The sequence below is a fragment of the Salvelinus alpinus genome, chromosome 22 (genome assembly GCF_045679555.1).
Source record: "Salvelinus alpinus chromosome 22, SLU_Salpinus.1, whole genome shotgun sequence".
Taxonomy (NCBI): Eukaryota; Metazoa; Chordata; class Actinopteri; order Salmoniformes; family Salmonidae; genus Salvelinus; species Salvelinus alpinus.
This window is the reverse complement of record NC_092107.1, coordinates 1,339,050-1,354,030: the sequence shown is the minus strand read 5'-3', so window position 1 is coordinate 1,354,030 and position 14,981 is coordinate 1,339,050. Positions and strand designations below refer to the sequence as shown.

The 14,981-nt window shown below is 42.4% G+C and overlaps 1 protein-coding gene across 7 annotated transcripts in view; it reads right to left on the bottom strand.

Moving 5' to 3' along the window:
• LOC139548745 (neural cell adhesion molecule 1-like) overlaps positions 1–14,452 on the bottom strand; it is a 99,212-nt gene extending 84,760 nt beyond the window's left edge. For 4 of the 7 annotated variants that reach the window (XM_071358527.1, XM_071358528.1, XM_071358529.1 and 1 more), the window contains exon 1: positions 14,177–14,452. In XM_071358527.1, the coding sequence (XP_071214628.1) occupies positions 14,177–14,228 (52 nt within the window). In that variant the 5' untranslated portion in view covers positions 14,229–14,452. The remainder of the gene's footprint in view (positions 1–14,176) is intronic. The other 3 variants (XM_071358531.1, XM_071358532.1, XM_071358533.1) reach the window with 1 other exon arrangement.
• Between the last annotated feature and the right edge of the window lie 529 nt (positions 14,453–14,981).

The following is a 14,981-nucleotide window of genomic DNA, read 5'->3' as shown; positions in this document are numbered from 1 at the left end:
ATTTTGGGGGACTACAGTTCATACAAGCCTGCATGGAAACAAACTGTGTGATGTGTTACTAACATGAATAACTAATAGGAAAGATGCTTTGATGCTCTACTCTAGACTTGAACATTAACTTAAAAATACCTGTCAGGGCACTCACACTTGAGTTGAACTCAACAAATACATTTACATACGAAAGTAAAGTAAATGTTAAGTTAGATTTTTGGCCTTTAGCTATAAGACAATGATACAGCATCTATTGGCCCTGCATGACTCAGTAGAGTGATGGCATTTCACTTCTTGCATGAGGATTTAAATGCTTCAGGCGTTTATCATCAACACAACAAAAACCCACAACCCAGAACTAAACAACTATTTCTCAGAGTTAAAAAGGCATTAAAAGATGCTGTGCATTTCTTGTGAAATAAATGCTGTGTACTGTATCGCTCAAACCACAGTACAGTAAGCATATACAACATCATATGTTAGTTTAGAATACTAGGCTCTGGTTCAGATATCAGAGGTCTGAGAAGATTGGATCCATCGATCTACTCCATGCTAGCTGGCTAGGAACAACTTTGAGGGCTAGGCTACTACAACAGTGTAGGGCTTACCACTTCTTTATCCTTCTCTGAGACAAGAGCATCCCCTCTCCCCATCGCACTCTCTCCCTTCCTATCTCTCTCTCTCCCCTATCTCTCCCTCTCCCCCATTTCTGTCTCCCTGCCTCCCTCCCTCCCTCTCTCTCGCTCTCTCTTTCTCCTTTGATTTAGCTGCCCTGAGCTTCCAGCATCACTTCATAATTCATGAGGTTCAGCTGCCAAATGAAAGGTTGAGGCAGCCAAGCGTGTGTGTGGATCAGAAATATGAACACTTCATCAGCATCCAAATGGACATGCAATTTTCGTGCGGAAGGAAAAAAAGTACATTTTCCATTTGTTAGTTGTATTTATTCAAAGCTGTTCTTTCTCCTCAACATTAATGGAGTGTGCAAGGTCAGACGTAGCAAAAATATGAAATGCCACAAGGTACAGCTGCAAGGTAACATTCCATTTATTTGAGGGACCTTGTTATTCTCTGGCACCTAGCTTTACACAACTCTCTTACGGGCATTAAATGCTGATAAACACACTTGGCTTGCATGAGAAATGAACAAGCAGTGAGTAACAACAAGGGCTTTCTTACAGCTTCAGTGTGACAGCAGTATTTCTCCTGAGCATTGCAGAGTGGTCAAGCAGAGGCAAACAGTGGTGGTGGTGAGAGAGAAGGGCCATGCCCATTTCATTAGTCATTCATTATTCATTGGGAACACAACAGCCATGGTTGTGCTTTAGAAATGAAAAAGGCCAAAGTGGACCCTGAAGGTCTACGGTGGCGCTGTGTTATGTCATGATGACGTTTGACCAAATCCCGAAGAATGTTTTAATGAAACGTGTGAATGATTAAACTATGATTTAATTACTGTAATTTAAAAAAAAAAACTATTTCCTAGCCTTATCATTTATTTCACTGCTATTATGGAGTCAAATCAGGAGTTGACCTGCTAAAACATTCAGGACTATTAGTTGCCAAGTCTCTCCAAGACACCAGGCTTAATGTTAATGCATTTTGTTATTAAGCTTTACACTCATTTAGGATTCAGCTGGAGTGACTAGTGTGGAAGGATAATTACGTTTGAATGTTTAATGATGGGCAGAGTCTCTACACTGTTGCTCCTCTGGAGATAGTGTCCTGTCTGTGGCCTTCCCAGGCCCCACAGCTCTAATAAACCCTCATTTGGCCCAACATTGCCCAAATACACATTGCCCAAATACACTGTTATTTTACCTTACTTAATATGCGCTTTTTACTAGTCATGCTAAACATGATCAGGGTTTAGCATAAGCCTTGTGCAAAACCCTGAAATTTTTTAGCATGGCTAGTTTACAGTATACATACGATATGCAAGGAAATGTACATTGACAAGGGTTGACTAAAGGTTTAATCTTAGCTCTGAGATAATGGGTAGGATGTTGCTGTGTAACTACCTGAGGGGGAACGATCCCTATTCTTCATGTTGCCTGTGTACAGGCAGCTGGGTTGGCAGTACTATCTTCTATAGTGTTTTAATAATAAATGCACCGTATTGTGCATGGATGCATGAACACAAAGACTGTAGTCAGCTGTACCTGCACCAACACTCCAGTATTTTTCCTTGATAGCTTGTTCTCCATCTTCTTTTTAAATAAGAACCCAATTTGTGTTCAGCACTTTTATTTCCACGACTGATCAAAACTCGTTTACAATACATATAGAATAGTGAAAATTGCAATGAATATCGTATCAGCACCTAAGTATCGTGATCATATCATATCATGAGGTCCCTGGCAATTCCCAGCCCTACCTAGCACCAAATAAATGATGCATAAAGCTCATCATCAACCTGAAGAATAGCCCACTGGATTATTTTAGCTCAGTCATTATTATGTCAGCTCAGAGAGAAACTAAGCAACTGAGAAAGTCTTTGTTGAAAAATGTTGAGATGTGGACTGGACTTCCCCTCTCCTAGTGGAAAATCTTTCCAGCATGGATGACTCAAAGAAAAACTGATGTTGTAGGCTTAAAGAGATTCTCCAGTACTTTCGTATACTTTTTAGCCAGTAGTTCTGAAGGTATTACTAAAAGTAATACTAAAAAAAAGTATTACTAAAAGTATTACTAAAAGTAGCTAAAAGTGGTCCCCAATAATTGCGTACTATGTCACATATGTGCAGATATGTGCACCACGCCATTGCTCTCTCTCCCTCCCTATCTGATGTGTCCACTGAGCCGTTGAGCACGTCCTGCAACCTCGTTGGATAAGCTGAGCAGGCCTCTTGCTAGCTGTCACTCGAATTGCTAGGGGGCTGACCCACATGGGGGTAAATGTAGGGAAAATGGCACGGCACAGCTTCAAGAAAACAGTCGCATTCAAACTAGGGATTTACTGTATACTTGAGGTAAAACAGTAATTCAGTGATTATGAATGTATGAACTACACATTGACACATTAAGCCAAAGCGGGAGATTTAAAACATACTTTCTTAGTAGCCAAAGTACCAGAAAATGTATTTAATCTTTGAGATGTCACTGGACTGTCACTGGACTCCGACAGTCAGAGCATGAATGTACAGTAGGCTACCCCTCATCATCATGGTCTAACCATTGTGGTTCTCATCATTCAGCTGGCCTGCCTATGAGGCTGTCAGTCAGACAGGGGAGGTTGAGTTGAGCTGGTCAGGTTCCGAAGACGACTGTTGCCCCCAGGATTAGGACATGCAGTAGAGGGTGAATCCAGCTCCACACTGGAACATAGGGTCCTTAATCATGACACATGCTTCTGTAATTACTCCTCTAACAACCATCATTACAATACAACTATGTAACATGGCCGGAAGGGATGCTCTCAACAAAACAAGCCGCAAAAGGAAAGAGCTGGTGGTGAACCCTAGCCCAAAGCTCAAGATAACAATTCTGTCCAATTTAACAACTCAAACAGGTTGTTTTCCCACCATTGCCAAGTGCTATTAGAAATCCTGATCTAATGCCAAATGACCTCCCAATGCCAAGGTACTGTAAGCCAGCTGCTGCTTTGACAAAACATTGACCAAGTCAGCCAACTTTTGATATATGTTCCCTATAACCTGGAGGGCAAACGGTGAAACAACTATGTAGAAATGAGGAAAATAGCACAACAAAAAACTGCATTTCTAATAGCTGCCGATGAACGGAAAACCAACACTTGTTATACAATATTATTCATGAAAAGGGCAGGGGCATAAAGTCGTATATAATCAGTGACAAAAGCAGCAGGCACTGTGTGGCAGTCAGCAGCCACGGGGGACGGATGTTGTCCCTCTGATAGTGTCCGAGAGGTAGGGTTGGGAATTGCCAGGGACCTCACGATACGATATTATCGCGATAGTTAGTATTATGTATTACGTTTCTGATGATTCTCACAATTCTATATGTATTGCGATTCCATACTGTGACTTTTTTGCGATTCGATGTTCCAAACATATTGCTTATCATATATCTGCTGCAGAGGGACAAGAGAGACCCATAAGAAAACGAGTTTTGATCAGTCATGGAAATAAAGGAGCTGAAAACAAATATGGAGAACAAGCTATGAAGGAAAAATACTGGAGTTTTGGTGCAGGTACAGCCGACTAGCGCAAAATTAATATTGCAATATTGTCAAAAATAATATCATATTCTGCGGTAACATGGACTCTTAACAACGCGATGAAACTTTATTGCTCCTTGCTGAAACAATCAAGGTGTTGTAGCAAATGAGTCTTTGGTTGCCTAGGCAACATCCCCCTCTCTGCAGCAGCAGCATATGCAGTCAGGAGCGAAGGAGAGGAGAAAATGTGTCTTTAAAAAAATCACTTTTTTTGCAATTCTAATGGTTATAACAGTGACCACGATCATTTGGCTGACCAATAACTGTCATCCAAAATTCCATGACCGTCACAGCCCTAGTCACTGTGAGTGTTGTTTTGTGTGTAGACAGAACACTGTGTTAGTGTGCATGTGTAACGTCATGTTTTTAGTCCCCTAGGGCCAAGCATCTCTCAGAGGCCCGGATCTGTCTGCTCCACTCACCATCAAAGGGGAAGCAAAGGTTGGCTGCAGCAGCAGAGTCCTCTCCTACACCTCTGAGATAGGCTCTGCTCTGCTGGATACCCAGAATATGAAACAGTGCATACTCTGATCTCACTGGATCCTTCATCCAAACATTCCTCCTAGATCCTCCACCCATATCCATGTAGCTCGTCCATCCAATATGAATTGAAATATCCCATGATCCCAGTTGGGTCTTGTGGTCAATCTGAGATCATCATTATCTTGCATTGTGAAATATTTCTTTGTGGATGATTTGGCCAGCCTCACCAGATTCACACCTCAGATGCACGGAAACGCACAGCCAGCCAGCCAGCCAGCTGCACATACAGGTCTGAGTAAATGTGGATGCCAACTGGGCTTTAAGGATAAAAGGCAGACATGGTTCTTGGCTTGATCCAACTACTTAGCCCACAACACATCCAATATACAGTTATGAAGCTGTATTGGTAACACAGACATAAAATAGGATATAAAACCTTACTTAACACACATTGAAATAGACGTTTCACTGGACATGCTAAGAGCTCCAAGGTGCCAAGCAGCTTGTCTGGGAGGTAGCCCGCCCATAAACAGCTTAAGTAACATATGCTATTCAAACACCAGCTGAACTAAAGATAGCAGTCCAGCAACTAAGTGTAGGGTAGTAAGTGTGTTGTAACGTTCTGTACATGTGCCAATTCTTCTCAAAGCAGGTTGTAATGGAGGACCCCTAGGTGAAAGCTCACTGCAGGTATGTTCAGGCTGTTCACTATGAAGAAAGAGCACAGGCAATTGCGTCCTGATATCAGTGTGTTTACAAACAAACACAGCTTTAGTAGATAATGCTGATAAGTGATCAGCTATGATCTGATCTGAATGAACATTATCCTATGATTCCCTGGCAACTGAGACTGAAACACTGCCCCTGCAGCAAAAACCTCCACTAACATGATTGGCTGGGGTCGACACCATCATATGACAGGATCCAGCAGAAATACAAGCATAGACCTAGGCCTGCATGATTGGCTGTAGTGTTGTTGTCATAATCACCACTCATAAGACTGTGCAGACAGTCACAGCAGGAACCAAAATGGACCATGGAGAGGCATAGCTGACGTCTGTGTCTGCCTCTGCCAAAATTATACCTTGAGATATTACTTCTTGGAAGTCAAAGTTACCATTCATAGAGAGTAGGCTAACCAGCATCAAGAAGTGCAGCCCTGATATCCTCACTACCATACCGCTGATATCTCTAACCACAAACCTCTAAATTGAGATATTAGTCCAACAGCATTATGAATCAGATGCTAGGTTATGTGTTGGCTGTCTCTGACATGCCTTTTCCGACCTTCTCTCTCCAGCTTCCGTCTTCACATCCTATGTTTCTTTCTTCTACTAATGAGCATCAGAGCAATTGCATTAGATCATCACGCAGAAAGGTTTCCAGTCCATTCGCTCTTCCATTCGTTTGGTCTCTGAGGAATACCCAGGTCGCCCGCATCGGATGAAGAGCTACGTTCACTTCTCCAGGCCCTTCTGCGTTAAGAACATCTGTGCCTCACATTCTGTATCAGCTAAGCCTATTCAGGTTCACCAAACAAGGGTGTGTGCAGCGCAAAGGTTATTGAAAAAGCTTGCCATACGCCTAAAATAGCAGAGGCTGGGCTATATAAACAGGCTGGTCACAAGAAAGAGACGTTGATTTCTGACGCTTGAAAAGGTCCTGAGGACATCTATATATGCCTTTGTCGGCGCTCACAAAAAACAACAATGCAGCACTGGGCTTGAAGTCGCGAGCCATGTAACCACGCAGAATTCATGGGTCTAAAAATCAACGTTCATCCAATTACGGCAAATCCCAAAGTTTATATCAGGTTGCTATTAAAACCATCAACAGACGTGGAAAATAGTCAATAGGCCAGGTCTACTTTCAAGTTTAAGGAGGATTACGATTAAGTAAAGTCAACAGGATTTGAGAATATTCCAGCCAAAATGTATATTCAAATGGCTTATATATCAAGAGGAACAACAACATTGCTTGTTGACATGATAAGCAAAGGTTTATTGCCAATTAGCATCTCCTTCTCGTGCTACTTTAGGATCTCAGGGGGGTAACACAGTGTTCTGCTCCTGGGAGGAATGAAACCAAACACAATCCCTACAACAGATGGCCAGGAGATAAGCCTTAACCAAAACAGTATTTATCACAGCTGATAGAGAAGAGATGGTATTAACAGGTAGGCTACATCCTCTATCTAAGCTACCATGATGATGACACAGCAGCATTACCAGGCACAGCAGCCTCCATCACAGCTGGAGCTCGAGGACCGGAACTCGTCACCATATCAGGTGACATCACAGAGATGAGTCACACACAGCGTGTAGGCTAGCAGTTGAGTGAGCATCACCACTAATACCTTCAGTAACGATCTAGTATGTTCATGAAGCATTCATTACACACCTAGCTACATGTATGCACATCTTAAACATCATGTTATGTGAGATGCAAAAAGGGATGCAATCACAGATGTCCAACCTAAGTAGCCTACTGTTTTATGATAACACAACACAATAGTGGCCTTGTTTTGTAATCAAGTAGGGAAACACTTGGTTTCCTGCACCTGTGCACCACCATTAGACTGGGTAGGCTATAAAAAAAATGCATGGGTGTCTGTATACTAACTTGGACAGATTTTCCCCCCACTAAAAACCCTATTTACGTTTATGGAAAAACCACTGTAGAATCTTTTAGGGCAAACTCAAACTGATTTTGTTCATGACTTAGGGGCAGTAGGTTGCCTAGGGGTTAGAGAGGAGAGCCAGCAACCGGAGGGTGGCCAATTAGAATCCAACGGGAAAAGTTGGGGGGGCAGTGAGCTGGCAACTGGAGGGTTGCTGGTATCAAATCATAGATACCATTGCCTCCTTGAACAAGGCACATAACCCCCCACAACAGCTCCCTGTGTGCCCAGTGTGGCAGCCCCCTGCACACGCAAAACAATGTGGGTTCCTCAATGGTTCTTTGGGAAGAGTGATGGTTCTACGTGGAACCATCCTGATCCAAAGAACGCTGCTGTGTTACGCTATTACATGTTATATATGACTGTGTCTTGTGAAAGACTCACGTATGGCCTTGTGTCAAGTGAGAACAGTTGACTAAGTCAGTAGTTCTCAATTCTCTCCTCCCCCAGCCATTCCAGAGCTAACAAACCTGATTCAACTTGTTAATAAAGAAATATAAAACCTATGGAATTTTAACAAAACCCTGTATGGTTCTACAAAAAAATAGGATTAGTGATTTTTCCAATAGAATCCTATAGGATTCTCGCAGTACTTATTTTATAAGTATTTTTCTTAATTGAACCCATTAAATGGGTGTTATCCTATATAATTCCAATACAAGAATCCAATAGAAAAATCGGTCCAATAGGATATGTTCCAAAATCTGATAGGATTATTCTATTGGATTCTTGTATCGGAATTCTACAGGATCCTATGAAACAAAATCCTATAGCATAGAATCCCATTGGATCCAATAGGACTGGTTCCAAAATCTTATAGGATTTTTCTATTGGACAATTTTATTGGAATCCTATAAGATGAAATCCAATAATATTTTTTGACTAGGGTATAGAACTATTCTCCATAGAGCCATAATAAAGGGTGCTACATTGAAACTTTTTTAAATGGATCTTTATAGAACCTTAGGATACAACCTTTATAGCACCATACAGGTTCCATGAAGAACCTTATAAGCATGGTTCATTATAGAACATTTAAAAAAGGTTACCTATAGCACATAAATGGGTTCCGCTATGGTTACAAGCCCAATAACCCTTATTTGGCACTATATAGAACCAGTTTTTAGTGAGCACATTTCCAAAAATCTGTATATGTATGTAGACATCCAGAAAAAAAATTGAAGTTACAGCCTTATTCTAAAATTGATTAAATAAAAAAAAATCCTCATCAATCTACACATAACACCCCATAATGACAAAGCGAAAATACATTTTTTGAATTTCTTGCAAATTTATTACAAATAAAACCAGATAACTTATTTACATAAGTATTCAGAGCCATTGTTATGAGATTTGAAATTAAGCTCAGGTTGATTGGAGTCCACCTGTTGTAAATTCAATTGATTGGATATGATTTGGAAAGGCCCACACCTGTCTATATAAGGTCCCACAGTTGACAGTGCATGTCAGAGCAAAAACCAATTCATGAGGAATTGTCCGTAGAGCTCCGAGACAGGATTGAGTCGAGGCACAGATCTGCGGAAGGCTACCAAAAAATGTCTGCAGCATTGAAGGTCCCCAAGAAGACAGTGGCCACCATCATTCTTAAATGGAACAATTTTGGAACCACCAAGACTCTTTCTAGAGCTGGCCGCCCGGCCAAACTGAGGAGAAGGGAGAAGGGCCTTGGTCAGGGAGGTGACCAAGAACCCGATGGTCACTCTGACAGAGCTCCAGAGTTCCTCCGTGGAGATGGGAGAACCTTCCAGAAGGACAACCATCTCTGCAGCACTCCACCAATCAGGCCTCTATGGTAGAGTGGCGAGACAGAAGGCATTCCTCAGTAGAAGGCACATGACAGCCCGCTTGGAGTTTGCCAAAAGGCACCTAAAGGACTCTCAGACCATGAGAAACAAAATTCTCTGGTCTGATGAAACCAAGATTGAACTCTTTGGCTTGAATGCCAAGCGTCACGTCTAGAGGAAACCTGGCACCATCCCACCGGTGAAGCATGGTGGTGGCAGCATCATGCTGTGGGGATGTGTTTCAGCGGCAGGGACTAGGAGACTAGTCAGGATCGAGGGAAAGATGAATGGAGCAAAGTACAGAAAGATCCTTGATGAAAACCTGCTCCAGACCGCTCAGGATCACAGACTGGGGCGAAGGTTCACCTTCCAAAAGGACAATGACCCTAAGCACGCAGCCAAGACAACACAGGAGTGGCTTCGGGACAAGTGTCTGAATGTCTTTGAGTGGCCCAGCCAGAGCCTGGACTTGAACCCAATTGAACATCTCTGGAGAGACCTGACAATACCTGTGCAGCAACACTCCAAATCCAACCTGATAGAGCTTGAGAGGATCTGCATAGAATAATGGGAAAAAATCCCCAAATACAGCTGTGCCAAGCTTGTAGCGTCATACCCAAGAAGACTCAAGGAAGAGGTATTCTTAGTGGACTTCTAGTCCGACTCAGGAGGCGTGCATACCATCCACCGCTTCCGAGTATATTACTCGCTAATGTTCAGGATTTTAACAAAGCAAATATGAGGAAAACGCTACTCGAAGTTCTACCAACACATTGACTGTAGTACTCGCTTTGAAAAAACATTGGACTACTGCTACTCAATTTTTCAAAATGCCTGCAAGCCCCTCCCCCGTCCTCCCTTCGGCAAATCTGATCCAGACTCCATTTTGTTCCTTCCTTCCTATTGGCAGAAACTCAAACAGGAAGTACCCGTGCTAAGGTCTATTCAACGCTGGTCTGACAAATCAGAATCCATGCTTCAAGATTGTTTTGATCACGTGGACTGGGATATGTTCCGGGTAGCCTCTGAGAATAACATCGACGGATACAGTGACTGAGTTCATCAGGAAGAGTTTAGGATGTGTTGTACCCACTGTGACTATTAAAACCTACCCTAACCAGAAACCGTGGATAAATGTCAGCATTTGCACAAAACTGAAAGCGTGAACCACCGCATTTAACCATGGCAAGGTGATTGGGAATATGGCCGAATACAAACAGTGAAGTTATTCCCTCCGTAAGGCAATCAAACAGGCAAAACATCAGTACAAAGACAAAGTGGAGTCGCAATTCAACGGCTCAGACACGAGACGTATGTGGGTCTACAGACTACAATCACAGACTACAAAGGGAAACCAGCCACGCCGCGGGCACCGACGTCTTGCTTCTGGACAGGCTAAACACCTTCTTCGCCCGCTTTGAGGATAACACGGTGCTACCGACCCAGCCCGCTACCAAGTACTGTGGGCTCTCCTTCTCCGTGGCCGACGTGAGTAAGACATGTAAGCATGTTAGCCCTTGCAAGGCTGCCAGCCCAGACGGCATCCCTAGCCGCGTCCTCAGAGCATGCGCAGACCAGCTGGCTGGAGTGTTTATGGATATTTTCCTTGCCAAAAGAAAACGATACCGATACCCGATATTTAATATTTTAGCGGCCTTTTAAGCATTCTAGTACAGTTAAATATTTAACACACACACATGGACACAGCGGTCTAAGGCACTGCGTCTCAGTGCAAGAGGCGTCACTACGTCCCTGGTTTGAATCCAGGTTGTATCACATTCGGCCATGATTGGGAGTCTAATAGGGCAGCGCACAATTGGCCCAGTGTCATCCATGCCGTCATTGTAAATAAGAATTTGTTCTTAACTGACTTGCCTAGTTAAATAAAGGTTACACACACCACACTGACCAAAAAGTTTTTGGGGGCATTTACGTATGTCCCCATTACCAGTAAAACATAATCAAAACCTATTTCTTTCACTTACTTGCTGTGCTGTTTCATTGTTAATTTGTTCAGTCGTTTCATTCTCAACCAGGATTTCTATGGAACGCCATTTGGGTCTTTGCGTGTCAAAAAACATACACGTCAAATAACACTATTTGACTTGTCAAATAAGCTTGTTGACCAATCAGGACCTGAATATGACTGCACGTCACATAATAATTTAGCGCGTTCATACATTTTTTACGTAGTGATTACACATTGATTACAGTATCACTCGTATTTCATGTCTCAACAATTCATCGATACGTATGCTATGATGCTGGTAAAGTAGTCTCGCGCACCTACAGTGCTTGTTATAAAAAAAAATGCTATCTAGCTCATGGATGCAAACAATGATCTTCCCCAAAAACACAGCAAAATGACATAATCTGTTTCAGTAGCTATAGTTAGCTAGCTAACTATATAGCTAGGTGTCATGCTCTAAAATAACATTAATTTATAAGACAGTTCTTATTCGATTAATGGTGGTAGGACCCATCTATGTGAAGCTAGCCACAATAAGGTTTGAGCACAATAGTGGAATTTGCAGTTTGCCTTCAAAATAAAAGTATGTCATTGACAGTGATGCAAATTAATACAAATAGTAGAATTATGCCATACTGTTATTTTGAAGGCTAACCGCAAAGTCCACTATTGTGGCTAATCCTTATTGTGGCTAGCTTCACATAGATGGGTCAACACATAACCCGGTCCGGTCGAGCATCACTAGCCAGATGAAGCTAGCTGGCTGCTAGGGCAACAAGGTTAAGTAGCTGGCTAGCTATTTATTTTCATGAACTGAAATTCGATTTCAATAGGCGAACAACAAGTGGCAACCTAGCTAATACTTACTCACAAGGAGTCCTAAATCATTGCTAAGAATAATGAAAATGACTGCAGTTTCTACTGGTCATTGTTTTCAGGCTTGTTGTATTGGTGCTAGCTAGGTACCAAGCTAAAGCTAGCTACCCCAGAAGTTGCGGTTTAACAAGTTATGCTTTATTACCAACGCGGTATTGCAAACACATCGTTCGTGGCCGGTGTTTGCTTGTTTGCAGGCTTTTTTGTACAGATTTGACAGTGCTAGTGTATTTTTTTGACACGCAAAGAACCAAACGGCGTTCCATAGCATGCATGTTGTGAAGCTAATAGCAGTAACGCTAATACTGTGTAACTCCGGTAGGGAAACATCTGAAAAATAGCGCACTTGGTAGTGTGTACCGGTGCTCGACCAGTCGACCAAAGCCAACATCACCCACGACAGAGAACGGTTGATTGTCAAGGGCATAAATTCCATTATCTTGGCTTTAATGGATTTTGCCTTTAAGTTGTCTCGCTAAAATGTTCTTACTCTTTCAAATGATGGCTCAACTTGTTGACTGCTCGATCCACACAGCAGACATTGTGGGCTAGGTTAGGAACGCTGTGTTGCACGTGTAGCACAACATTTTACGTGGCGTCATTACGTCATGTACCTACGTTATAAAGGTATGCACAGTAGCTTTGACATCGTCTTTTAACATCGTCATTAAACTAGACATCAGGCCGATTCCGATGTTGGCATTTTTAGCTAATATTGGGCGATTCCAATATGTTCACCGATATATCGTGCATCCCTAGTCTGAACCACGCCCTGTGCAACTGGGTCCTGGACTTCCTGACGGGCCGCCCCCAGGTAGTGAAGGTAGGAAACAACACCTCCACTTCGCTGATCCTCAACACAGGAGCTCCACAAGGCTGCGTGCTCAGTCCCCTCCTGTACTCCCTGTTCATCCATGACCGCGTGGTCACGCACACTTCCAGCTCAATCTTCTTCACCACACAGACAGTCAGGAGGCTGAAAAAAATTGGCTTGGCCACTAAAACCCTCACAAACTTGAACAGATGCACAATTGAGAGCATCCTGTCGGGCTGTATCACCGCCTGGTACGTCAACTACATCGCCCGTAACCGCAGGGTTCTACATAGGGTGGTGCGGTCTACCCAACGCATCACCGGGGGCAAACTACCTGCCCTCCAGTACATCTACAACACCCGATGTCACAGAAAGGCCAAAAGGATCACCAAGGACATCAACCACCCGAGCCACGGCCTGTTCACCCCTCTATCATCCTGAAGGCGAGGTCAGAACAGGTTGAGAGTAAAAAACAGCTTCTATCTCAAGGCCATCCGACTGTTAAATAGCCATGAGTCACATGGGTGGCGTGCCACTCCCCAATAGAGCCGATAATTCCCCTCCAAATTCCCTTCCCTGTGATGATAGGGCTGGACCACCTAGGTGTGGACCTGGACCATAGTAAATGGATGCTAACAAAATTGCAAGCGAGTGAAAGTAGCTGCACTTGTGAAAGTAGCTCAATCTCAATTTCAGAAACATTGTTAGCTAAATTTCAGGTTGCTTGCAAACAGTCATGATGTTTGGGAGAGATGACCAGGAGGAGTTAGTAGCAACAAACGCATTGATGTACGCAAGCAAGCACTGTTTACTGGTGATTTGACAACAAAAGATAAACCCAAATGTAATGAGAGCAACTTATACGTATCACAGGTGTATTCCAATGGTCGTGACATAATTTAAATGCGGTCGTAACATAATTTAAATGCCTTGCCTTGATGGAATAAGCGCTTTGCTCATGGGCATGATGGCTAGGTAGGTAAGGTTAGCTAGCTAACACTTGTGAAAATTATATTTGCCCTCAGAATATGATAAAACAACTAGCTATATATCAAATATAGTAATGCATTATTAACTAAGCAAATCTTTACTCGTGTACACCATGGCAGAATATGTTAACAACATGGCAGCAGCTAGCCAGACAATTTACATGAAAAGACCATCCCACTGAAAAACGTTTAATTGGACAATCTTACATCCATCCACCTGATACTGTCGGAGGGACATGTACACAGTCCTTCAATGGATGCAGATTGTCATGGACGCACAGTCCACCTTTCCTGATTCGAGTATTTTATCAAATCTCTGGCCTGAATAGAAGTAATTACGAAAAACTGTAACATTAGTTTAACTATCTTACCTGTAGAGCCCACGAGAAGCAAGGCTAAAATGATATCCTTTGCGTGGAGCATCGCAACTCCTTGATTAGACCAGGCAAATGTCTTAATAAAGAATGTTGTGGTTGTTCTTGATATTTTGATATTGTTCTTGATATTTTCAAAAATAATACATTCCCATATTGCTAGATATTTATTTTTAGTATGGCAAATTGGTATTCTGTATAGTTGATTATCGATGTTGCAGCGGCAGAAGATCAGCGCCAGCACACTGTTCAAAGAATGAGTGACAAGCCACTGCCTCCATAGACACGTAAATAAATCCGCCCAATCGGAATCACAAGGATTTGCTGTAAAATAGTGCGCTTTGCGCAGTAGTCTGTGGTCCTCCTAACTTTTTGATTCAAAATAGGTCAAACATAAACTATAGGGCTATTCGTATACGCCTACCATTATCCAACATGTACATGTTGACAGACGTATGCAAAATATACATTTAAAATCAAACTACGGAGCTGTGTGATGATACCAACACAGGGGAGATCTAGACTGACACTTTCTGAATTCATTTTTGTTCAGGTGTAGGCTACTGCTGCTGAGCAGACAAGGAGTATAGTCACACGTTCTCCAACAGCTACTGTGATTTCAGAATGGCTGTTGAATTAAGAAAAAAAATATGTTATTTTGTCTAAACATAATAAGTATAAGATAGCTGAAGTTCAAGCAGAGCAGATTGTAAGATAGACACATGAAAGCCTTCGTTATCTTCTCTCTATCTGGAAAGTCAAATTCTTTCTCTTTGTCATCTCTGACAGAAAACACAGTACA